This window comes from Trichechus manatus, unplaced genomic scaffold (genome assembly GCF_000243295.1).
Source record: "Trichechus manatus latirostris isolate Lorelei unplaced genomic scaffold, TriManLat1.0 scaffold00090, whole genome shotgun sequence".
Taxonomy (NCBI): Eukaryota; Metazoa; Chordata; class Mammalia; order Sirenia; family Trichechidae; genus Trichechus; species Trichechus manatus.
The window spans coordinates 9,070,479-9,095,860 of NW_004444026.1; the positions used below are offsets into that span (position 1 = coordinate 9,070,479).

Consider the following 25,382-nt stretch of genomic DNA (forward strand, 5'->3'; position numbering starts at 1 on the left):
CACCCACCTCATAGAGCCTCACACCCCAGGTGAGTACGGCCAGACCTGTAATAGAGGACATTAAGTTGGAAGACACCTTGGGAGCCATCTGTCCAACATCTCCATTTTAAAAAAATGAAAGAAACTGAGGCCAGAGAGATTACATGACTTTCTCAAGGTCACAATTATATAGTAACAGTCCAGAAGGAACTCAGATGTCCCAGTTCTCTGTCTGGTACCCTTCCCACCACCCCATGATGTTGCCAGCCGGTGACAGAACTGAAATCAGAACCCACTCCCGGCCAAGGGATCCTTTCACCACTTGACATGGGAAAAGCAAGACTCCCATGGGTCTACCACTGAAAAGGCCACACCATCAAACCAGATCTTTTAGGAAAATGATTCAAGGGCCTTCTCTACCCAACTACAACTAAAAAAGATCACAAAGGGGAAATTCTCTAAGGAATGGGCCAATCAGAAAGAACAACAGATGCTTCCGCATTTTTGGCCTCCCTGGGCATAATCATTGTGACTGTCATCTTTAACTTTGGAGGGCAATGACATCTCGAAATGGGTACAGGGCAGGATTGCATCTTATGGACCCAGAGTGTTGGTGAAAACAAGGAAAGCCTGCAAACAGGCTTTCTGGAAGGACAGGAGAAGATGGGCAGCTTCCTTGAAGATGAAGCCGGAAGTGCAGAAGGTGGCTCTCAGAACTGCTGAAGGGCTTAGCCTATGGTTCAGCGGCAGGATGAGACTACATGCAAGCTGGGAGTCAGTCAAGAGCAATTACCATAGATCTGGCCATTGTCAACTGAGGGAACTGTGGACTCAGTGATTATTCAGAAGCCTGGAATTGGTGATCTAGGACAAGACTTAGTCCTCCTAGAACGATTTATGAGCAACTCTGATTAAGATGAAAGACAAGAGGCAGGACCAAGAGTTGAGGCTGGGGCTCACCTCACTGGGACACAAACCAGTTGCTGATCTCAACCTTTAACAAGCATTCTGGTCCATAAGCCCATGGGTCGTTTTCAGGTAGTTCAGGAATGACCTCGCAAATTTGTCTTTCAAAGGAACATCACCACATATTTGGTTTTTAAAAGCCTCAACAAATCCAGGGTACATGTGAGACAAGAGTAATGAATATTTTTGCCAGAGAAAAGAGGATATAAACTTGACCAAAGCATTAAACTAACCCCCAAGCTAAGCTATTGACCCAGAGAGCAGATTTTTTTTCCCACTGTACTTCAGATGAAGGTTTACAGAACAGATAGTTTCTCATTAAATAGTTAGTACACATATTGTTTTATGACAATGGTTAACAACCCCACGACATGTCAACACTCTCCCTTCTTGACCTTGGGTTCCCTATTACCAGCTTTCCTATCCCCTTCCTGCCTTCTAGTCCTTGTCCCTGGACTTTGTGCCCCATCAGTTTCATTTTGTCCTACGGGGCTGTCTAATCTTTGGCTGGTGAACCTCGGGAGTGACTTCATTACTGAGCTAAAAGGGTGTCTGAGGGCCATACTCTCGGGGTTTCTCCAGTCTCTGTCAGGCCAGTAAATCTGGTCGTTTTTTTGTGTGTGTGTTAGAATTTTGTTCTACATCCTTCTCCAGCTCTGTCCAGGACCCTCTGTTGTGGTCCCAGTCAGAGCAGTCAGTGGTGGTAGCCAGGCACCATCTAGCTGTACTGGATGCAGTCTGGTGGAGGCCTTGGTAGCTGTGGTTCATTAGTACTTTGGACTAATTATTTCCTTGTATCCTGTCGTCTTCATTCTAGAATGGAACAAAGGGCTTATCCTTGATAAAGACACAAAGAATTCTTCTAGTTCAGTAAGTGTCCACAACGAGCTCACTACCTAACTGGAAATGCTAGAAAAGTGGGTAAAACCACTGAAATGTCTGTAAAGCCTCAGCCACAGGCCTCTATACAGAGTAATTAAAGTCAATATTTGGCTGACGGATTTGACCAGGCAGAAGATGTAGGCTTAGTCAGTGCTACATAAACTGGAAGTGGGAACCAGACACCTCAAGGACAAAAGGTCACCTATGGACCGAGTATGAATGATGCCATTGGGAGAGCTGGCCTCATTGCTTTTGCCTAAGGCAGTTGCTATGATGGAGTCTCAGTTGCTAGGGGAGCTCCTCTCCCTTCCTGGGAGGAGTGTGACTGGCAGCTAAGCAGGCATGTGGCTCAAGGGAGCAGGTGCAGTTGGGCCTGAGAAGCAACCACAGCCGCCTCCCCCTCCACCCAGCTGGACAAGGGCTACCAGCAACCATCCAGATTCTCTTGCTAGATGCTTCTTTTGCTTCTTGGGCTTCCACTTCCACCTTGCTGGTTGCTTGGGAGATGCTGGGCGAGTACAGGCAGAGACAAGGCAAGAATGAAAAATAGGGAGGAAGTAGCAGGTGGAGAGTCTTCTTTGCTACAAACTCATCATTTCAAACTTATATTCTCAGGAAAGATGGCGTCACAACAAATGAAATAATGTGTGTGAGATGCTCTGAAGTGTAAGCAGCATTCTAGAGGTGCAAGATGGGATTATTATGCTAGTGGTCATGCAGCCCTTCAACACAGGAGATGATATCCTCTGACCCCAGTAGCACTTGTACCTTAACTCATCCTCATAACCTCTTTCCCTAATTTGTCAGTTGAGGTTTATGTCCAAGAGACAGAGTCAGATACACCAGGGTTACAGATTACTACACAATCTGAGGTAGCTTCAGGTGATGGATGGGGTAAAAGTGGTTGTGTCCACATGACACTGCCTATCATCACAGGGCTCCTTCCTACTCTTCAGCTTTCTGGAACCAAGGCCACCTGTACTCTAGGGGAGGAAGGGGCTATGGTGGAAACTGGTAACAGTTTGCTCTGTTAGAGTCACCTGACACCCCCCCCCGGCCGGAAAACAATTTCTTCACCATGATAACTTCTGCCTCCCACAAGAGCACCCCTCAGTCAACCCAGGATGCCATGGGAAGGCTCAGCTGGCTTGGCTCACTGGAGACAAGTTACTAACAAATTTCCACTTGGGTGGCTTTGTATCCTGGACTTTGGTATCTCCTCGGGGTAAGGGATCAAGCCTATTGCCTTCAGTATGGATTATGCCTCAACATAAAGAAAACAAAAATCCTCACAACTGTACCAATAAGCAACATCATGATAAATGGAGAAAAGATTGAAGCTGTCAAGGATTTTATTTTACTTGGATCCACAATCAACGCCCATGGAAGCAGCAGTCAAGAAATCAAATGACGCAATGCACTGGCCAAATCTGCTGCAAAAGACCTCCTTAAAGTGTTAAAAAGCACAGATGTCACTTTGAGGACTAAGGTGCGCCTGACTCAAGCCATGGTATTTTCAATCACCTTATGTGCATGGGAAAGCTGGACAATGATTAAGGAAGACCAAAGAAGAACTGATGCCTTTGAATTCTGGTGCTGGTGAAGAATACTGAATATACCATGGACTGCCAGAAGAACAAACAAATCTGTCTTGGAAGAAGTACAGCCAGAATACTCCTTAGAAGCAAGGATGGTGAGACTTCGTCTCACTTTGGATATGTTATCAGGAGAGATCAGTCCCTGGAGAAGGACATCATGCTTGGTAAAGTAGAGGGTCAGTGAAAAAGAGGAAGACCCTGAAGGAGATGGGACTGACACAGTGGCTGCAACAATGGGCTCAAGCATATCAAGGATTGTGAGGATGGCGCAGGACTGGGCAGTGTTTTGTTCTGTTGCACACGGGGTTGCCATGAGTTGGAACCGACTCAATGGCACTTAACAACAACAACAACAACAGGGGCAGGGGCAGGTTTCACTCATCTTACACTAAAGGGAGGCAAACTAAGACAGGGCTGAGGCAGGGGCACAGCTTATCTGGGGGTGGCTAATGAGAGCGGTGGGACGAGGGCTTTGTAGATCCCTGGCTTCCACCTCCCCATTTTCTACTCATAAGCAACGGAACAGACTTTCCCAGCTCCAAGTGGCAGGCAGTGGAAATAACCACGGTGTTGCGCAAGGAGCTCCTCTGACAGCAGGAAACACTTCCCCTGTCCCCCTCAGATTTGGAGTGTTTTCCTCCACCTTCAGAACAGGGGTTTGGGTGCCAGCAGGGGAGGAAAATCAGCAGGGATGCTGAAGACAAGCATAGGCTGGTCCCCAGTGCCAGGGCCTCTCCCAGACATGCCCCTGGAACTCCACCGAGGTACCTGCTGACTCCCATCTAATAAGGAGAAGGATGGAGAGGGTGGGGACCCAGTTCTGAGGTATGGAGCCCACACTTTTATCTGCCATAAAGAAACAAGGCTGAGATTCAGACCCTCTGAGCCCAGCACCCCCCTCCCCCATAGATATTTGGTAGTGAGATGGAACAAGAGAGTCCCCGGTCAGAACTCCAGGATACACTGCTCTCCAGCTCACATCGCACCACCTCCCTGCAGAACCTTGCTCCCCCTGCTCCTAAGCATCAACTACATCATCCGGAAAACTCCACTCATGTCTTTCTTCCTGCAGATGAGGAACCAGGCTCGGAGGAGCAGTGACTCGCCTGAGGTAAGGCTAGCTGGAGCAGGCTGCAGCTGCTGGTCCAGCACTTCCCCACACTGCCACACTGCTCCATGGCTGGCAGTTACTACACCTGGCTCCTCTTTCTTGAGAACAGTCATGGCTTCCCCACTAGGCCATCAGCTCTTAAAGTCCCACTACCTTTATCTTGGATTCCTCACAGGAGGGAGGACAGGGCGAGGCCCACGTTAGGCCTCACTGAAGCTCTGCTAATGATGACTGCCCAATTCTTGCCTGTCCTAAGGTTTGATATCAAGTTATTTTCCCTGGGTAAGCGTGGGGTGAAGAGGGAGAGAGAGGGAGAAGGGAAAGGGAGGGAGAGAGGCCGGCTGGGAGGTGGGCTGGGAGCAGCCGGCCTGGTGGGGAATGCCTGCCATTCCTCAATCTGTGCCCACATAGCCGGGATCTTCCACCCACCAGGAAAGGGAAATTGAAAGCATCCCCATCCCACCATGTGAGCGCAGGCCCAGAGATGGGGGGGGGATTAGAGGCCGAGCCCCCTGGGGGGAGGCTTGGGGGCAGCTGGGTAGCCATGTGGAGATGATCTTCATTAGAGGGCAGGAAAGCTGCAGTTTCCTGTTTCCGGTGCTAGGGTCTCTGGGAGCCTCTCTCCTGGCAAGAGGAAGCAAATGGGGAGGAGGCAACAGGCAGTGCCGGGTGTCTGTGGTTGAGGGGATCGCAAGTCAGGGATGGGGATGCAGGGTGGTGGCCTGGCAGGCCTGAGTATGAGGGGCTCATGCAGAGGTCAGCGGATCTGCTCTGGGAAATGGCCCGCCCCCTCTGCCACTCACCCACCTTCCTGGCAGGTGGTGGGCTCCCATGGTGGTGGGAAGCAGCAGGGGTTTCTCTCCATTTGGCTCTAGCTCCAGAAGCCAGGGATCGGATTTCAAGGCCGCCTCGTTGGTTGTGAAACTGAGACAGCAGTCAGCCCCCCAGTTCTCGGAGCTGGTACTCCCTGCCGAGCTCTGCCAACCACAGGCGGGTGTTGTGGCAGCTTCGGCACCAGCTCAGCTGATTGAGATCACAGGATCTGGGACCCCAGAGCCCCCACTCAGAAGAGTCCTACACGGGCGGGTATGCTCTGCTGGCTTCCAGCCGCCTCTATTCCTTCCACCCATCTAAGAACCCTCTTTTTTGGAGGCCAGGACATAAAGCTACAAGCAATCTAGCTTATCCTGACACCTTCCTCCTGACCTACCAGCTGGCTGTCTCTCTCAACACTGAGCTCCTCGTCTGACCCTGGAGTCTGGGGCCGAACAAGAACCAGTGGGGGGAAGGGGTTGTGAATGCCCACTCTGGGGAGGCAGCAGAGGTCTGGGGGAAAGGAGTGGGGAGGAGAGAGAATTCCCTCTCCAGGTTCTCGCCTTCCAGCCAGCCCTGAGCGTCCAGACAGTCCCTGTTTAGAAAGAACAGCTTTAAGAGGTTAGGAGAGCTTTGTCCTAACCCCACCCCTTGGACCTGAACAGAGAATGAATAGCTCAACAACCTCCAAACACCAGGGTCTTGAGGATCAAAAACTGCTCTCTTCATCTACCTCTGGGCCCTGATCCAGGCCTAATGATAATTAAGCAGAGCCTCATTACCCAGGGCCCTGGCGAGGCAACTGCCAGGGACCACCACAGAAGAGGTAATAAAGTGCAGCTGCTGGACTGGAGCGGGGAGCCTTTCTAGGTCAGAGCTGCTTGGGCGAGGCTAAGGAAGAAGATGAAGTGATTTGGGAGCTTCAAGGCAATGCACCTCCTGTCCCCCCAAGCACACTTCCCCCCTCAGGGGACTCAGGGAATAGGCCTGTCTGATCACTGACCACAGCCCTGCCTGACTGAAGATGAGTCCCACAGAAGGTCCGACCCTGACAGGCCATGAATTATGGAGCCTTCCCAGGCAGGACCAGGCTGCTGTTCCCTTCCCCATGTGCGGCCACCCCCACATTTCAAAAGCCGAGTGCTGCAGGCAGCTGCTCTCCCAATCCGGCTGAGAGAGATGAAAGGCCTAGCTCATCTCCGCTGAGGGCTGGCCAAGATCTCTGCTAGCTTAAGTCGGCAAGCGCTGGTCCCACTGGTTCTCAATCACCAACAAAGGGAGAAGCGGCAAAACGACCACTGGAGCAAAGTCGGGCCACTGCGGAAGGATCAGAAGTTCCTTGCCATTACTTAGCATGTGCTGGAGCTACCCAGAGCACCAAGCCTTAGGCCACAAATCACAGAGCTGGCATCCCCAGTTAAGATTCTCATCAGCCCCCATTTGAATCTAGGGACAGGCCAGTTGCAATGATATTTGGTGCCCAAGGGGCAAGTGGATCTGCTTCCCCTCCAAATTTCTGGGTTTCCCACCTTTTACATAAGTCCCCTGAGCCTAGTTCTCTGAGACCCTTGGTCCCCAGATGACGTTTACTTACTTCTTTAAGGGTTCAATCACGGTCTTTTGGATCTGGTTTACCTGTCAAAAGAAAAACCTGATGATATCAAAATCAGGGAGAAGTCAGACCCTTCCTAAAAGGGGAGGCTCCAAGTTCCCCAGAAGAGGAAGGATGCCTGCCAGGGATCCCCTAAGAGTCCTGAGCAGGGAGGAGACCAGAGCAGGGCAGGCAAAGATGGGGAACCACTAACTCTACAGCTGGAGACAGGCAAGGATGGCAGCTGGGAATAAGAAGCCCTTTCCCTGGCCCCTGGGCAGTTCTCGTCCTACTAGCCAATGTCTGCCAAGGCTTATAATGGCCCTGCTCGGTGAAGAGTGCTGGGTGGGCAGCTATAACAAGCTGTTTAGGCCCACTCAAGGGGCTAAGGGCTAGAAGAGCTGCCGTGAGTATTCCTCATGGCCTCACAGTGAGTGATGTGCGCTTACGGGAGCCACGGGAAGCAGGCAGTGCTGAAGCAGGTTAGCTTGGGCTTGCAACACAGAGGCCTCTCGGAGGGTTAGCAAGTCCAAAGAGCAGACTGAGCCCTCCATGTGAGCACGCCACTAGACAGAAAGGAAGTACTGCTCCTGGCCACCAAAGGCCAAGACCCCAGCCACCTTCTCCTGGTTGAAGGCATCCATCCGCTTCATGGCTGTATCCAGGGCTGTCACCATTTTCAAGAATTCCTGGTCTTGCTCACAGAGGGGATTGGAGAGTAAGTCCAAGGATATCTTCACGGCAGATTTTGACATGGCTATAAGAAGTAAAAGCTCAGTGAACCTACGAAAGGCTAGGCTTCAAGGTCCTCTACTCAGGGCTGCCTGCCCTTCCAGGGCTCAACACGCAGACGGTCTGCCCATGGCCACAGATTATAAAAACTACCAAGCACCATACAGGGATAAGACACTAATCCTTACTGTACAGTGCTCATTCCTGGCCATCCGACACTGTTCTGGGTAATTCTTTTGAGTAGCTTTAACTGTTGCAATTACTTAATTTTTCATACTCTATGGGCTGTAATAAAATCATCTGGGAGGCTGTAAGAAATACATATATCTGGCTCCGAAGAGTCTAATTCAGTAAATATGGAGCCCAGGAATACGCATTTTAAAAAGACTTCCTAGGAGTTTTGGATGTGAAGCTTGGTTTAGGACTCCCTTATCAACAAGAGTAACATAGGACTCTAGTTTACATCAGGGGTTGGCAAACTCTTACTGTAAAGGACTAGAAGTAAATATTTTAGGCTTTGTAGGCCATACAATTTCTGTTGCAACTACTCAACTCTGCCTTGCAGTGTGAAAACAGTCACAGACAATATGTAGAGAGTTGTGATGTGTTCAATAAAACATTATTTACAAAAACAGGCCAGACTTGGCCTGCAAGCTGAAGTCTGCCAACCCCTGGTTTATAAGGTCTGCACGCACGCACTGTCTTATTTAAGGTTCAAAACAATCCAAGAGAACATTTGGGGAAGACATATTTTGGTTCCATTTTATTGATGAGGCAAGTGAGGCTTAGAAGGCTTGGTAACTCTTCTGAGGTGCTGAGCCAGGACTGGACCTCAGCTACCCTTTTTCTCAGGTCATGCTCTTCTTTAGATCTGGTCTGGAGAAAGCAAGGGGACAGGCCCCAAGATCCTCTGGTGGGAAATCACCACACATTTTTTAAAGGAACTCTCTGGTAACACGTCCTCATGGATTGAGGCTAAAGCTCTGTAATTAACTATGAGGTGGATCTTATTTTATTGACTCTAAGACCATTTTTCCACATTGTAACATCTCTGAAATCAAGGAACCATAAAATCAAATGTTATATCCTGGCTAAATTGTCAACATTCTTTCCCCTTTCTTAGTGGTTGATACAGTAAGCGTACTATTAGTATTCGTACTACTCATTACTGTGTTAGACAGATGGGGGACATGGAAGTCACACAGCAGGCCAGAGGCAGGGATGGAGACTTGTTGGTAGCTTTGGTCCCATGCAAGTTTTCAGGTCTCCATTATTTGTAAACAAAATTCTACAGGCGCAGGGAAAGAGGCAGGAGAAGTGTCATGCTTGGTCGATATGTCTGTACCGGTTTCAGTGTATGTTGGGGTATTTCTGAGGGGAACACAATTTTTTTAATATATTTCTGACTACTGTATTTCACTGAATTGAAGACACTATCAATTGTAAGACACACCATTACTGTATAAACCACTAAGAAAGGAAAAAACACTGCCAATTAAACACACTGTCAGATGTTACAGTACTTTGATTTCAGAGATGTTAAGATGTTAAAAAAGAAAAAAAAAAAGAATCTTACAATCGGTAAAAGGAGCCCTGGTGGCACAATGGTTAAGGGCTTGGCTGCTAACTGAAAGGTTGGTGGTTTCAACTCACCAGTAGCTCCGAGGGAGAAAAGACCAAGCGATCTGCTCCTGTGAAGATTACAGCCTACAAAACCCATGGGGCAGTTCTACTCTGTTACATTGGGTCCCTCTGAGTTGGAAACGACTCGGCAGCATACAACAACAGAATCATTAACAAAGGTCCACTTCATATTTAATGACAGATATGGCCTTTCCCCATGACTCCATGGGAGTAGCACGTAGCCCTAACCCTGACCCTCCACAAGGTGTGCTTGCCCTTCCACTATGAGTTGGGAGAAACAGAAGCCAGAGGGGCCCTGCCTCACCCAAGCCCTTCAGAGGGGCCCCAAAGCAGCCCTGAGTGGACAGCCCTCAGGCAGCGCCCCTGGAGCACCACCCTGAGGTTTCTCTTGTATCTGGGAAAGTGCTACAATCAGAGGTTCCTCACCCACCAAAGAGGGCAAAAGGTGGGAGACCTGAAACGTGAACTTTCCAGAAATGTTGAAGCAATGGAGCAGGGGGGGAAAAAAAAAACCTCTTTAAAATCTATAAAGTGACTTTGTAGGTTTAGGTGCAAACATTACATGTAACGTGATTTAATTATGAAATGATGACATAAAGCATAATGAAAAGATAATAAAAACTTGGATAAAACTGGAAATGTTTCTGAAAATTTTCTCCTAGTAATTTTTTTTTTCATACTTGAGGAAAAACGAAAACAAGAAGTCCTGGAAGGAGGTGGAGGGGGAAGAATTTCTTCCATAAAACCTTCACCTCTTCATGCCTTGGTCTCTTCCTTTCTTTGCTCAAACCACATGAAGTCAAAGAACTGAGTCTGCTCAGGTAATCAACCACTGGGCCAAACGGTCTGGGGCTCCATCCCGGTAATATCATCACCTTCCGCCTGTACAGCAGATCCTGGGGCAAACCATGGTGCTAACGATGTCAAGATCACCATGGCTTCCATCTTCCCCCAGCCCAACTGTCCCCTGCCACAGCTGACATCCCTAATTCTGCCTCTGCAGGGACTAGGGGAAGCGGCATGGTCAGCCCAGTACAAACCAGGAGGCTGGTGGTCTCTTTGACCTTGGGGAAAGCAAGGCCTTAATTAGACTCCATCTGGGCCTCTGGGTCCTGATGCAGCCGACAAAATGTAAGAGTCAGCAAAGATCCAAGACAGACAGATCACTCAGAGATAACCCTGTTTTGGAACAGCAGCTTGGGATTTTAGATCTTGTCCAGGGAGTTCAGGAGATTCCAAGACCAGGAAAGGTAAAAATTCCCCTCAATTGTCTGGATCAGTGATTCTCGAAGTAGGTTCCAGACCAGCAGCTTCAGCATCACCTGGGAGCTTGTTATAAATGCAAATTCTCAGGCCTCACCCCAGATCTATCAAATCAGGAACTCCGGGGTGGGGCCCAGCGATCTGGGCTGTGACAAGCCCTCTGGTGATACTGAAGCCACAAAGGTGTGAAAACTACTGGCAGGAACCATCAGGTTCTGGCCCTGTGATGGGACAGGAAACCACTGTTTCAGGAGAGCTTTCTCTGCTCAGACTCCAGGTCGAGTTCTCTGAGGCTGACTCTATAAGGCCAGTCTACTAGGTTCCTGGAGTCACCAACTTAACCCTGGTTTCTCTGTTGGAAAACTAGGCTTTCCACAGCCACAGACTCCACCGCATGAATGCCTGGAGTTCTACCTGATTCCAAAGCTACTCACTATGAAAACAACAAATCTTCATTCCATTGATACTCTGACAACGTTATCTGGAGAAGCAGGAAGAAAAGGAATCAGTAGGTGACAGCGACGCTCTTATTGGAAGGGCAGTGGGCAATGAATGGTAGAGAGAGAGGCAATACAAGGAGCTCAGGACTGAAATAACTGCAACAAACAGGAAGAGATTAACTCCAGAAGAAAATGCTTGGCTCGCTACCCAAATAGTCTGGAGACGCTAGAGGCAGGAGTGAGGTGCAGGTCATGTTCAGACCAGCCCAAGTCCTCTGGATCAGCACCGCAGTCAGCTCTTACTTGGCTGTGGCAGCGGCAGCGGCTGCTCCCGGGGAAGGAAAAAACATTTCCTTCATTATCAGCTTTTCAAAGTGCCCCTTGCAGGAAAGATGCGTGTTTATGTAAGTAACTGGCTGGGCCTTAACATCTGGGCTAAAACGGCAACAAGTCTACCATCACTGCCTCTGTTAAGGACATACCAAAGTTTTCTTTTTAAATTATACTACCAGGAGGATCAGGATGGGCCCCAAGCCCCACCCTTAGATGCCCACTGCCCTGGAGACAGTGACACTGCCCCACATTTTGACTTTGCTCATGAGGCAGCCATGCCAGTACCGAGACAGGCCAGGTCTCAGGAATGAGGCCTATTTTGGCCCACCTTCTGGCTTAGAGGGGGCAAAGGGGTAAGCGATAAATGGGGACAGGCTTTTCTGCTCTGAGACAATGGACTGAATCTGGAGAAGAGGAGCTGGACTAAATTCAGTTTCCTCCTTTATAAAATGGATCTCGCTTGTCCTGCCAATCTCAACTTCAGAAGAGATAACGTAGGTGAAATTGGTAGATGAAATTTCCTTCACCTACACCATCAGACAGCATTACTATGTGGGTCGTGTGGCTAATGGATTTAAGATGGATTCTCAATTCTATTACTACTTCTCTTGAATTTTAGGGTCAGTGTAGACATCCTCTGGGGGAAAAGCCTGCTTCCATCTCAGGGCCTTTGCACTCGCTGTCTTCTCTGCTTGAGGTGCTCTTCCTTCGGACATACCTGCATGGATTACTCCCTCATTCCTCTGGGACTCTGTGCAAATGACACCTCCTCAGGGTGGTCTCCCCTGACCACCCCACCTAAAGCAGCACTCTGTCACTCTCCATTTCCTTAGTTTTCACAATAGCACTAACTGCTACATGACATTATAGTACATATTTATTTATTAATTTACTGTATGCCTTCCCTTCTAGAATGTAAGTTCCCACCTGGTTTAGTGGCAAATCCCTAGCATTGAGACTTATGCCTAGCACAAGTAGGTTCTCAATCAATATTTGTTGAATGAAATAAAGTGGGCAGCCCTGGGAACACCTAAGTCTCTTTCAGGTCTCCATTATTAAGTGATACGTTGGACAAGTCCTTCCCACTGTAACCCAAGGAAGGAGCCACCGAGGTGTACACAGTTATGTCCAGGTAGCCTTGCTGCTGGCGCTGCTAACAATCATGATGACGATGATGATGATAGTGGCTAACGCTCACCGAGCTTCCACATGAGGAAGCTGAGGGACCAAGAGCTTAGCTAAGTTGTCCAAGGTTCCACAAATGTTGGAATTACTCATCAACTTCTGGTCAAGTTCTTGGTGTTCTGGGGTGGGGAGGTTGATGGCATCCATTTCAGCAAAGACCTTGATGAAGGAACTCAAAGAGAAGTTTCTCATTACTCCCAGCTGTTCCCTGCCTACTCCCTGGGACACTGCCTGAAGAGAAGGCTTCCTGGTGGTGGTCTTATTTCAGAGCCTCCTTTGTCTCTTGGCTCCTGGTTCTAATCCCTCTTGTTTCAATAAGAACTTTGCAGCCACAAAACCTCCCAAGACTACTGGCTGTTTCCTAGCACCTGTTAACCTCCACTTACTACAGAACCTAATTCCAGACCTTTCAGTGCTCTTAGCAATGACAGAAGTATCCTGAAGAAGTATCTAACCCTACACTTTAACCCATTCTCTTGTTTAAACATACAGAATCTGCAGTTCCTGTCACCACTGGACAGCCAATCCCACCGGTCCCAGGTACTCTTAATTTCTGCAAGAATGGAATGCTATGCCTTTTGTCTCTGGACAGCCTAAGCTAGTGGCCCACATTCCAAGGCAGTGGATGCATTTGCAACTGTGAGCTTTTATCTGCTGCAGTCATATCTCTAACTGGAAGCTCAGGAGAGCCTCACACTCAGCACCTAAATCAAGAGTAGGGCAGGAAAAGTTTTGTAGAAAGTGTTGAGTGGTGATTTGATAATTGAAGAGTGACCTGAGGCCACTTCTCAGGGACACTGTGGCTATGTACTGAGTGCCATTACTTCAACATTAGCCTTTAGGATGACTGAGGGAGGAGTTTATCCACCTCTGCCCCCACCCCACTCCATGCCAGCCGTGGGCAGATGAGCCACCTACCCAGGTCAGCATCTGTGCTCTTCTTCATGTCCTTCTGCAGTCTTTTGGTCTGGTCTTCCAGCCTGCAATGCAGAGGCACAGGCCTGGGTCCCTGGCGCTCCCAAGTTGCTCTGGCCCCCTTTCTTCCCATATAACTGAATTAAGCCCAACCTGGCACTCTGGAATGCCTGCCAGGGAGAAGGGGCCCTTTTCCATGGGGATTTTTCCCACCAACTAAAATGCTACTACAAGCTCTGCACGAAGCCAAGTCACCCAAAGGCTAAGAGTTAACAATTCCCATACAGCCATCTATTGGGGGTTAATTTCTGGCAGCTTAGTGAGCTGAGCCGCCCTCTGCCCCAGGGCGCTAACGAGCCATTTAAGCAGCCCACTGACTGGGCCGTGCAGGAGTGAGACCCGGCAGCAGGCTCTTCGCTTATCTGACTCTCGCCTCATCCTTCTGGGGTTTCACACTCACTGTTGGAGTCTTCCATACTCCCTTTCAAAGTCTCTCTCCACCTGCAACAAAAGAGATAACTCAATCATTGGAGAAATGACAACATGGTGGAAAAAATCTCCCAGCTTACTGAAACTCTCTCCACACCCCTGCCCCCAAGCCTGCAGAAAACAACACCGTCCAGTTCATACAAGCACCAACAGATCATTAATGACACAGTATCCCAGTGTTCCCAAATTAATTAAGTGTCTGACTGAGGGAGAATGAGTCCTCTCCCAGATGGGCCATCCAGGCAAGTACCAGCGGACTGTGGCTCTGTTCTTCCACCACAGGCAGCAAGGTGCAAAGCTGTGAGCCCTCTTCTCACCATCCCCTCTCGCAGCAGCTAAGGAGCTAAGAATGTGATCCAAATTCATCCAGCGGGGTGGCAGGGCATGGAGCAAAGAGGGCAGGTTCCAGAGTCAGAAGTGCTGGGGTCCAGTGCTGCCTCTGCCACTTACTAGCTGTGAGACCTGAGCAGGTCACGTCCCTCCCATAGCCTTGGCTCCCGCATAGTCCTACCTGCCTGCTAGGTTCAGGGTGGATCAAGAAAGATGATGTATACATGCTCTGTAAGCTAGGAAATACCAAATCCTAGTATTATTATTAACTCAGGCAAAAAAAAACCCCAAAACCAAACCCGCTGCCATCGAGTCAATTCCAACTCATAGTGACCCTATAAATTCTTGATTAGTAATCAAATGTCCCCAATGCCAGCAATATTTAAACTGATGGGTGTGAGTCCTGAACCCAACTCTGCCACCTACATGTCAGGTGAAGTCAAGAAAGTGGCTTGTGCTTACAGTGCCCAAATTTCCCCTGTAAAATGGCACCTCAGCAACTGTCTTGCGCTATGTGAAGTAAACAGCCTCTACGAGGCGCCAGGATCTGCTAAAGAAGGGGACTAAGCTGGAGGCCTCTGATGTGTTCTCTGCCACAGAGGCAGTGCTGGCTCCCTGGTGAGAGGGAGGCTCCGAGGCAGGCAGGTTGGGCTTGGGGCCAAGATGCGCTGGGAGTAATAACTGCTAGCGCTCACTGGGCACTTCACATGGCCTGGATTCTTCTCCACACCTCACTGTGAGGTAATTATAACTATTAGCCTCATTTTACTGAGGAGGTAACTGAGACGGACAGGTTGAGTGACCTGCCCAAGATCACACAACTAGTGAGCAGAGGAGTGGGATTTGCACACAGGCGGCCTGGCTCCAGAACCTGTGCTTCTCACTGCGGTTCTACTGAAAGAAAAAAAAAAAGGTGTGTGTGTGGGGTGTTTGCTGATGAATTAAAGCCATGACCTAAGAAGGTAGGCTTCTTGGCTGCTACCCTGAGGCTCCTGCCAGTGAGAAACCAAAACCCTGACTCTTTTCTTACAGGTTGAGGGTCAGAGAGTGTGTATACGCAAAAATCTTCAAAGCCACACTATTCTTTACCACAACTGCTCTTCCACCAACATTTATGCAATTAAAGACTATTCTAAAACCCCATCGGCCTCACCATGCCATGTTTGGGTTTACAGTCACAGAATCACAGAACATTACTCAGGCCAATTGTTTCATGTCATGAATGAGGAGACTGATGCCGAGGGAGGGAAAGCGCCTTACATAAGGACACATGGCTGGTTAGTGGCAAAGCAAGGCCAGAATGCAGACTCCTAGTTCAGGCCTTTTTTAAAACAACACTCATTCATCTCCAAACATTTACTGAGCACCTACTGCATGCAATGGATTCTGTCAGGTGGTGGGGATACACTGGTGAAGGAAAGACAGGTCCCTGATGAGAGAGATAAACAACAAACAAATACCCATATAACTGCACACTGTGAGAAGCCCTGTGCAGGGCAGGGACTGTGAAAGAATTACATGGAGAAGTTATTTAGACATGCTAGTCAGGGTATGACAACCTGTCTCCCTTCTATGGAGATATTATCTTGCCTTCAATCATTTTTTTTCCCTTTAATAATTTATTTTATTTTGTTGTTGTTGAAAATATACGCAACAGAACATACACCAATACGGCAATTTCTACATGTATAATTCTTCGAGTTGTGTGACCATTCCCGCCCTCCTTTTCCGAATTGTTCCTCCTCCATTAACATAAACTCACTGTCCCTAAGCTTACTGTCTAACCTTTGGAGTTGCTGCTGTCAATCTGATCCCTTACAGACAGTTCTTTAAAAGAGCACAACACTCAATTGCCTTCAATCATTTAAACTGTAAAATTTAGAGGCACAAAAACATGGTCTATTCCTGACTTTACGATCCCAGCATTGAAGCCTTACACAACGCTGTGAAGTAAAATTCATCACTGGTACCTCAGCCTCTGATCCTACAATCTCTTTTCCTTTTTTTAAACAGACCTACCCCTTCTCCATCCAGGGAATCCAATATTTTCATTATCAGCTTCCTTATGATCCATCAAAAGCTGCTCTTAAGAAGAAATTCAGAATGCATTCACACTAAAGCACACACACTTGACAAAAGTTTCAAGTGTTACCTATCCAGGGGATTTGTAGTTCAAGAAGAATCGAAGTCTTAAGCCAAAGGAATGGAAATCCTATGGTGCAACTGCAGGTGGAATCTTTTCTTGAACAGTCCATGAAGGAATGTGGTTTAAAGGAATGAGCACAGACAAGATAGGAACTCTGATACTAGCTGTGGAGCCTTAAAAAATAATACCTAGCATTTCTGAGCATCAGTTTCTTTCCTAGTAAAATGACGAGAATTTCACTTAGTCATACCCCATGTAAATTTTAGGGGGTTTATAAGTAAGCGGGGATAACAACATCTGCCTCACTGGGTTGTCTCGAGGATTAAAGAGGCAGGGTATGTGGAGCACGGAATCCCTGGGTGGTGCAAATGGTTAACACACTCAGCTGTTAACTGAAAGGTTGGAGGTTGGAGTACACCCAGAGATGTCTTGGGAGAAAGGCCTGGCAATCTACTTTCAAAAAATCAGTCATTGAAAACTCTATGGAGCACAGCTCTACTCTGACACACATGGAGTCACCATAAGCCGGAGTCGACACGACGGCAACTGGTAATTGGTAATACATAGAGCATACAGCAAAGTGCCTGGCCCATAGATGGTGTGTACTAATTGCTGGTTTCCTTTTTCCTGTCCTACATACTGGGGTGATGAAAGGACCAGAGCAGTCTGGAGATGCAGACTGGTTCTGGTCCACTTTTGGCAGAGAGGAGAAGCAGCCCAAGGCATACAGTAAACTGACAGCTGAGATTACCCTCGGTTGGCTAAACCTGGAGTTGCCCTATGCCTGTGCACTATAACTGTGCCTCCCTTCAGTGGACACATCGCCTTCCTTATTGAATAGGATATGCTGAGCAGAATCTTTAAATATCAGAAGTATTCATTTCCAAAAAAGATGAAATTAAAGTGCAGGATTTCTTGGGCAGAATCAAGCTCTCCTCAAGATCAAGAGCACAGAGTAGGTACCCTCTGGAAGGGGAGGCAGGAGCACCTGCTGAACCACCAGAGATACAGCCTTTGGCTCCCACTCCTCTCTTTTGCAATTCTCCAAGTGTGCTGATGTGTGTGTGGGATGTCAGAGAACACCTGGTCTCCCTGGCTGGGGACTGCTGGGACTTGCACAGAGAAGGATGACTTCAGGTTTCCAAGTAGGCTGGATAATTCTGGTTAATGAAAAACTCAAGGTCTCATATTGGAAGCTGACAATGGTGTCAAGGATGGGAGCTCAATCCTTCTGCTTTATGCCACCTAAGGCCATCTGACAGCTTAAGAGAAGTTCATAAGCATTTCACTTCCAATGCCTCCAGCAGCCAGATGCTGGGTTGCTTGTATATAGCTCACTGGTCCTGAGATCACTCTCCTCCAGTGGGAAAAGACCCAAGGGGGACAACGCCAGAATCCTACCTCCTCAGATAATGGCTAGGGGAATAAAGGGGCACACAGCAGTCTCATTCCAATATATTCATTCTGAGGGAAAGAGCCAAATAGAAGAGATCTGAACATCTCTGAATGTTTGATTCCTTTGCCAAAAAGACAACTGGACCCCAGTCAACAATGCAAGTGTAAACACATGTGCACAGTCTGTCAGGGGATCAGGATGGGCTGGGTCAGGCTGGCGAGGTTAGTGCAGGGAGAATCAAGCACCAAACGGCTACCCTCAGCTACTCCCTGCATTCTCAAAGGCTTAGGGTGGACGGGAGGAACTGTGCCATTCACCGCTCTATATCTAGTGCCATGGTCAGGCCCTGGCACATAGCAGGAACCACCTGTTAAGTGAACGAATGGGCTGAGTCCCACCCAATCTTCCACTCATGGTGAAGTGAAAAAGGACAGACAGGCCCAGGGTTCTGATCCCAGAGCTAAGGTGTGTCAGATCAGAGCTGAGGCAGAGGGAGCCCTCAGTATTCTGAAATGCCCCTCTTCAGGGGACACTCTGGGTAGAAAGTAGCCTTCCCTTTCGAATATTACAACAGGATTAAGGGATGAAGCTAAGGGCCCCTCCATATTGCATGTGAAAATCTTTCCCAAGTGGAGAGGTTCAACTTGGTAAGACCCTGTGTTGCCCTGACTTCACAGACCGCCATCTAGCTGTGAATCCAAGTGGGCACTTTCCTTTGTGCAACACTTGCTTGGGAGGGAGACAGAGAGCAGAACTTCAAAGTGCTCTTCCATCCTTCCAGGTTATGGAAGGAAGTTCAGCTTCTTTTCTCCACACCAAGATGCTACAGCTATTTTATGAGACTTGGGGGAGTGGGAAGGGACTAAGTGGAAGGTTAAAATTGGGAGGTGGGGAGCTTTTGTTCCTACATTTCAGTTCCAATGGTCAGCTCCTGCAGAGAACATGCCATTCTAGCAAAAGCCCTAACAATAATGGAATTTGCCTTAATAACCTGGGCACAGGAGAACAGTCAGGGCAAAGACACAATGCTTTCTTTGTGTCTGACAGTTGGGTGCCTTGAGCCAAAAACCTTCTGAAACTCCCTGAAGATAACATGAGCATTTCTTCCCATGACAGGGGCTCCATGACTTCTAATAACCCAGGGAGCCACATCTGCTCCCCTCCCTGAAAGTGCCTGGGCAAGAATAACTGTGCGTCACCACTGTTCAGGGGGCAGCTGCCAGAGATGCTGAGACAACTGCACAGTCCAGGCCTGTTTGGGGGCCGGGAGGGAGTTATAGAGAGTGAGCCTCTGAAGAGGCAAGGTCTTGCTACATACACTTCAGTGCTTTTAGGGGAGCTTAGGGGCATAAGTCAAGGAAGCAAATAACTCTATTCCAAGCTGTAACTCGGCTTTGATTCCATGTCAGAGATCAAAGGCCCAGCCATGATTCCTTTGCACTGGGGAACCCAGCTGCTTGGGATAGGCGGAACCCGGGTTAGTTTATAGAGAGTAAAATCAACGAACTTCCTGTCATGTAGTTAATATTTGTTGAGGGCTATGTGCCAGACACTGTGTTAAGAGCTTTATATGTATTACCTCATGTAAGACTTACAATACGTCAATGAAATAGTATTAGTGTATTGATTACGTAATAGTGTGACTGAAATACTATTATTGTCCTCATTTTACAAATGCAAAAACTGAGGCTCAGAGAGGTTAAGGAACTTGCCCAAGGTCTCAGCGCATGGCAGAATCAGGATTGGAATCCAGGCTGGGAGCCTCCCAACCTTGGATTTTTAACCTCTACATGACATCCAGTCTGTCTGGGAGAGCTGATGCCATGAGTCAGAGGTCTAAGATTCCATTCCAAACAAGACAGATGCAAGAAGAGGGAAGCTGTGGGCCCACAAAAGGCCATCCGCAGGAGCGAACGGTTTTTTCAGATGTGTGATCTGTCCTTCTCCTGGGAAGTCACTGCCACTCCTCAGATTAAAGGACCCAGAGATCTTTCTGTCAACAAGCTCAGGCAAAGAAGCTGGAAACTGGCTTCTAGCCTACACGTTTCTGTGGAAAACAAAGGTTATTTCCACAAAGACTAGGGTACTGAGAGTTATTTTACTTTTAATTTTTTTTTTAGTGAGTGTTGGGAATTAAAGACCCTTCTCCAAACCACTTCCCTTTCAGATCTGCCCTGGATTAAACTCTAGAGACTCAAAGCCACACCTTCCCACTTCCTGTAGCCGGCTAGAGCCCAACATTTGCACGCCCAGATTCTTTGAGTTTCAGCTGAGAGCCTACACAGATGGTCAGCCTCTGCATGGGAGGTAAACTCTGAGTTTGTCAGCGACCTGCTTGCATGAAAAAGGGGAGGGCTCTTTTAACTCTGGCCCACTTCCTTTTAAGTGACCTAACTTTGGATTTCCCAAAGATAGAGCCACTGGTCAGATGTGTGCCAAACTTCCCACCAAACTGAAGCAATCTCTTCCCTGTAGTTCTGAGACCTGAGCCAAGGAGGGATGAAATTATTAAGATAAGAACTCTCAGGGGCTGACACGGTAGAGACAAAGGTCCCCACACGCTGACAGTGCTGGACTTCCTGGAGACTGTCGTAAAAGATGCTCTACAGTTACTGTCTTTCATGCTAAAACCAAGAGACTCGCTCAGATTTGTGGGAGAGGGGACTGAAGAGGCTATTCTTGACAAGAATTCCAGCATCTTGGGAGATCTTCATTGCCTGAGGCAGCATAAAGCAATGAAAAGAGTATTGAAGAGACTCAAACTGGAGTTCTAATTTCAGCTCTGCCTGGATCATGTTTTTATAACCTTAGCAAAGTCACTGCAATTCCACGGGCCTTGATTTCTTCATCAGGAAAAATCAGGAGGCTGGATTAGATGATCTCTAAGGGCTTCCAGATCTAACTTTTTAAAAATCTACAATTCTCCTCCTCTCCCTTCTGGAGATAAAACAGGGTAAAGCCCATGGCCTTAAAAGGATGGGAAAAAGGTGGGGGGGGGGACACCTGATTCAATCATCTTCTCCTGCTGAGTGTCTCTAGATCACAGCCAAGAACGCATTTAGCAGTGATGAGAAAAGGGGTCTGGACCACCTGGAGAACTTCCTGGTCTTTTACCCAGCTGAGGTAGCCAGAAACGCAGGCCTTGGACATGTCCTTGGCAGAGGCCTGTGTTTCTGGAGCCCTCTTAGGAAAAGTGCAGACTACTATACCAATCCTAGAAATGGACTGTTCAGAAGTCATGCTTTCCTCTACGCCCTGTAATCCACTTCTTCTATTTGCTCAGGGAAGGGGAAGAGCCCAAGCTGATTTGAGAGGCGAAAAAGTGCCAGGACATGAGGCCCCTGAGAGCTCCAGTCTATATGAGGTTCTAGATAGACATGACTGGGAATAAGGCCCAGGTTTTCTGCCTTCCCAGACACAAGATGTGTTGAATCAAATCTCTGGTTCTCTACAAAGGCCATGTGAGACAGAACTGAATCTCAGAAAGAATTACTCACTGTTTTAGGGATGATCTGTTTCTTGGGCTGCCCAATCTTGAAAGGAATCCTAAAAGAGAAAGAGACAAAGAGGGAAATTATGAGAAATGAGGTAGAACAGAAGAAATGTGGCTGAAGAGAAATGATACAACATAGGCCCTTTTTTTTCCCAGGAGGGTAAAGAACCGTGCAGTGGCTAGCTATTTCATACTTGTGCCAAGGGCCCTGGTGGGCCTAGAATCGTTAGCATTCAGGCTTGGTTCTAGAAGAGTGATCCTCCCATCAACAGTATCCAACAGAGGTTCCTGGGCACTGCCTTCTGCCCCAGAGCATTTTCCCTACTTGCAGTTTGTCATTAAACACATTTAAAGGGTAGGAAAGGGGAGATAATGTAAGATTAACAATCTATAAACCTTGTGTCTTGACGAGTTGCAAAGTTCAAAATTACAGGCTGACTTTAATAGCTATCATCCTTGAAAATATTCCTTTACAAACACCATAAAAATCACTTATCATTTATATTAGTTTATTCACTATTTCTCTGTAGAGGGACAAACTGTGGATCTGAAGAGCTTCTTGGGTGGCTGGGGAGATGGCAAATTGTAGGGGCATTAACGACTGGCCAGGCTGGGTTACTTCCTTCTGAAAATTGAGAAAATCGAAATGTGGCTAACTTGGAGAAGAATCTGAAATTCAGCCCAAGTGTGCTTTGAACTTGCTGTGAAGTGCTACCCGACTGCCTGCTTTCAAATGGAAGATGGATAGGGAGGCAGCTAGGCATAACGGAAGATGGCCCAGCCTCCACCTCCAATAAACTGGCTGCCTTTTGGTTTAATTTCTTACTCTGTAAAACTGAAGAGTTAATCTAGATAATTTAGAAGCTTCCTTAAGGCACTGAAAATTATATGATTCTATAATTCTGAGAATAAAAGAACTGGAGTCAGGCTAGAAAGCAAACCAAGTGCATCCAGACAGCTACAGGAATGGTAGGCTTCTCCCCTACCTGGGGGAGAAGTGAAGAATTCCTGGAATTAGCACAAGGGTAAGGGCTATAGCAGGAGAGTCCTGAGGGTACCAGACTAACCAGCTACTCTCACTACTTTTCCTTCCGGCTTTAATTCAAACCTCCCGCGCGTCCAATGCTGCAACTGACCCAGTCCTCCAGGCCCCAGATCCCACCCTTCCCTTCACACCCCCTTCTCCCTGAGCCTGGTTTGATATGGCCCAAACTGACCAACACTGTTTCTAAACCCAACGGTATAATTAACTACCGATAATAACCCCAGACAACGATCTGGTTGAGAGGATAGGCCAGCCTGAGTCACAGTGGTTTAAATTTAATTTCTGGAGGACATCCTGTTTATTGTTAACCCAGCCCCGTAATTTGGGAGCGTTAACCCTTTGGGGGCTGGCTGATTCACGTGGCTTCTGTAAACAAATAATCTTTGGCTGTATAATTACCGGGGGAAAGACTGGCCATGAAGCTGAAAAGAGAAGAAAAATACAATTGTTATTTCCTTTTTTCAGACTTAAAGAGAGAAAGTTCAAGAGGAGATGATCTCCTCAGCCCTGTCCTCATGGCCTCAGTTACTTTCCCCCAAGTCAGGGATTGGAGTTGACTGACACAACGGTTTTGGACAGCAGACAACTGCCCTCAAGGACCACTTTGGTAACAGTGCAAATGAAGTCCTGGTGGCACTGTTAAAAGATCGGTTGTTCTCCTTAAGAAGTACGTTATGGTATAAAAAGCTCTAGACCAGGAATCAGAAGACCTGGTCTCTGCCTCTGACTAGTTTTGTGGTTTGAACAAATCACAAGTCTCTGGAGCCTAGTTTCTTAAACTCTAAAACAAGTAAGTTAAAATAGATGGTCCCTTCAGCTTTAAAACTTGGGAGTCTAAATGGAATCTCTATCCCAAGAATATGGCGAATAAAGATGTATCTACAGAATTCGCAGAGTGGTCTTCAAAATGATTCTAACTGAAAGTCTAGTACTATGGACCAGGTACTAAGAAATTAGGAACTTAGATTCCATTATTTGTAGTGTCACAGCCTCTCTCTAAATCTTTAGAATCACAGTATTTTTAGATCTCTAAGTTACCATAGAAATGTTTCCATTTCAACCCTCTCGTTTTGTAGATGAAGAAAGAAATCTGGAGAGGTCCAGTGACTAGCCCAAGGTCACTCTGCTAGTTCACAACAGAACCAGGAATAAACAATCAGATCTCCTGACTTCCAGTCCAGTTTTCTCTCTACTACTAATATTTTAACACTGTGTTTATATGAATTTGTTAAACGTACTTGAAGAAATTATAAAACAATCATTTGATCCAACTATCCAGTCTTAAAGCACTACGGAATTGGAAGGGGCTCAGCATTCTACATGAGACTGAAAACGAAAGAGAAGAGCATTATCACGAGGAAGGCTTGTGCTGAACTGGGTGCTTCCATACAAATTAAAGGTTAAGTATACAATGTAGATTGAACCAGGCCTCTTTTTTTGTATTCCCACTTCAATTACTGAAGATCTATATATATAACTTTATCATACTATTCTGATTATTTTCTTAACTCACTTGCTCAAGGCTTAGTTCTACCTGTTGGAAGACTGTCCTTTTTTTAAAAAAAAATAAACTTTTAATTTTAAAAGTTTTAGATTTTAAAAATAAAAAAAATTACAGGAAAACTGCAGATAGTACATAATTCCCATATGCCTCATACCCAGTTCCCCCTATTATTAACATCTTAGATTAGTATCATATATTTGTCACAATTTTATGAACCAATATTGATACATTAACTAAAGTCCATACTTTATTCAGATTTCCTTAGTTTTTACCTAATGTCCTTTTTCTATTCCAGGACTCCATCCAGGAAACCACATTACATTTAGTTGTCATGTCTCCCTAGGCGTCTCTTGGGTGTGACAGTTTTTCCGACTTTCCTTGTTCTGGATGACCCTGACAGCTTTAAGGAGTGCTGGTCAGGTATTTCATAGAATGTCCCTTAATTAGAATTCTTCTGTTTTTCTTGTGATTAGACTAGGGTGATGGGTTTTGGGAGGAACATTACAGAGATAAAGTGCCATTCTCATCACATCCTATCAAAGGCACATGCTACCAACATGACTTATCACTGTTGATGCTGACCTTGATTACCTGGCTGAGGTAGTGTTTCCCAGGTTTCTCCACTGCAAAGTTACTCCCTGCACCCCTTTCCACAGTACAGTCTTTGAATGGAAGTCACTATGTGCAGCCCACATGAAGGAGTAGGAAGTTATGCTCCACCTTGAGGGAAGAGTGTCTACATATATCATTTGGAATTCTGCACAGGACATTTGTCTATTCTCCACCATTTATTTATTTATTCAATCATTTATTTATCTTAGTATGAACTCATGGATATTTATTTTATACTTTGGTTTACAATCCAGTACTATTTCATTGCTTAAATTGTCTCAGCTTTGGCCATTGGGAGCTCTTTCAATTGGCTCCCGTGTCCTTGTGACATACCGCCAACACTGTGCATGTTTTAGCACTTCCTTACTTTCTGGCACCGCAACATGGTCCAGGCTCATCCCGTATATTTCCTGCCCCAGTCCTAGAATCAGCAGAGAAACTTCTCACATCAGCATTCAATGTGCCTCTATGATACGGTCTCAACCCTCCTTTCATTCAGTCTTCTTTCCCATCACACTCAGAACAACTACGCTGTTTCAGCCAAATGGCTCTGTTCATGAATCCCCAAAATGCAGACTTCTTATAATTTCCTGTCCCAAACTGGGACATTTCTGAGTGCCAAAGGGAGTGCCATTAACTACCTTACATAATCACATCAGAACAACAGGCATAAACCTGGACTGTCCAGGACAAACCAGGACTTATGGTCACCCAACCTGCATGGAATGTTTTCCCTTCTCCTGGCTTTCTCAAGTCCAAAATCTCTCTTATCTTTTTTAAATGTCTAAGACTTACTTGGCATTTTTAAATATTCTACTTTTTATAGTTAACAACACTTTATCCTTTTAAAAAGCAAAACATGCTTATCAGAAAAAAGCTTTACAAATACAGAGAAGTTAAAAAAAGGAAAAAAAA

At 46.8% G+C, this 25,382-nt stretch overlaps 1 protein-coding gene across 2 annotated transcripts in view; it reads right to left on the minus strand.

Moving 5' to 3' along the window:
- BIN3 (bridging integrator 3) overlaps nucleotides 1-25,382 on the minus strand; it is a 57,004-nt gene that overhangs the window by 5,177 nt on the left and 26,445 nt on the right. For both annotated transcript variants that reach the window (XM_004382124.2, XM_023736686.1), the window contains exons 2-6: nucleotides 21,311-21,359; nucleotides 13,913-13,953; nucleotides 13,456-13,517; nucleotides 7,561-7,697; nucleotides 6,944-6,984 (exon numbers count right to left, since the gene is read on the minus strand). In XM_004382124.2, coding sequence (XP_004382181.1) covers nucleotides 6,944-6,984; nucleotides 7,561-7,697; nucleotides 13,456-13,517; nucleotides 13,913-13,953; nucleotides 21,311-21,359 — 330 coding nt within the window. The remainder of the gene's footprint in view (nucleotides 1-6,943; nucleotides 6,985-7,560; nucleotides 7,698-13,455; nucleotides 13,518-13,912; nucleotides 13,954-21,310; nucleotides 21,360-25,382) is intronic.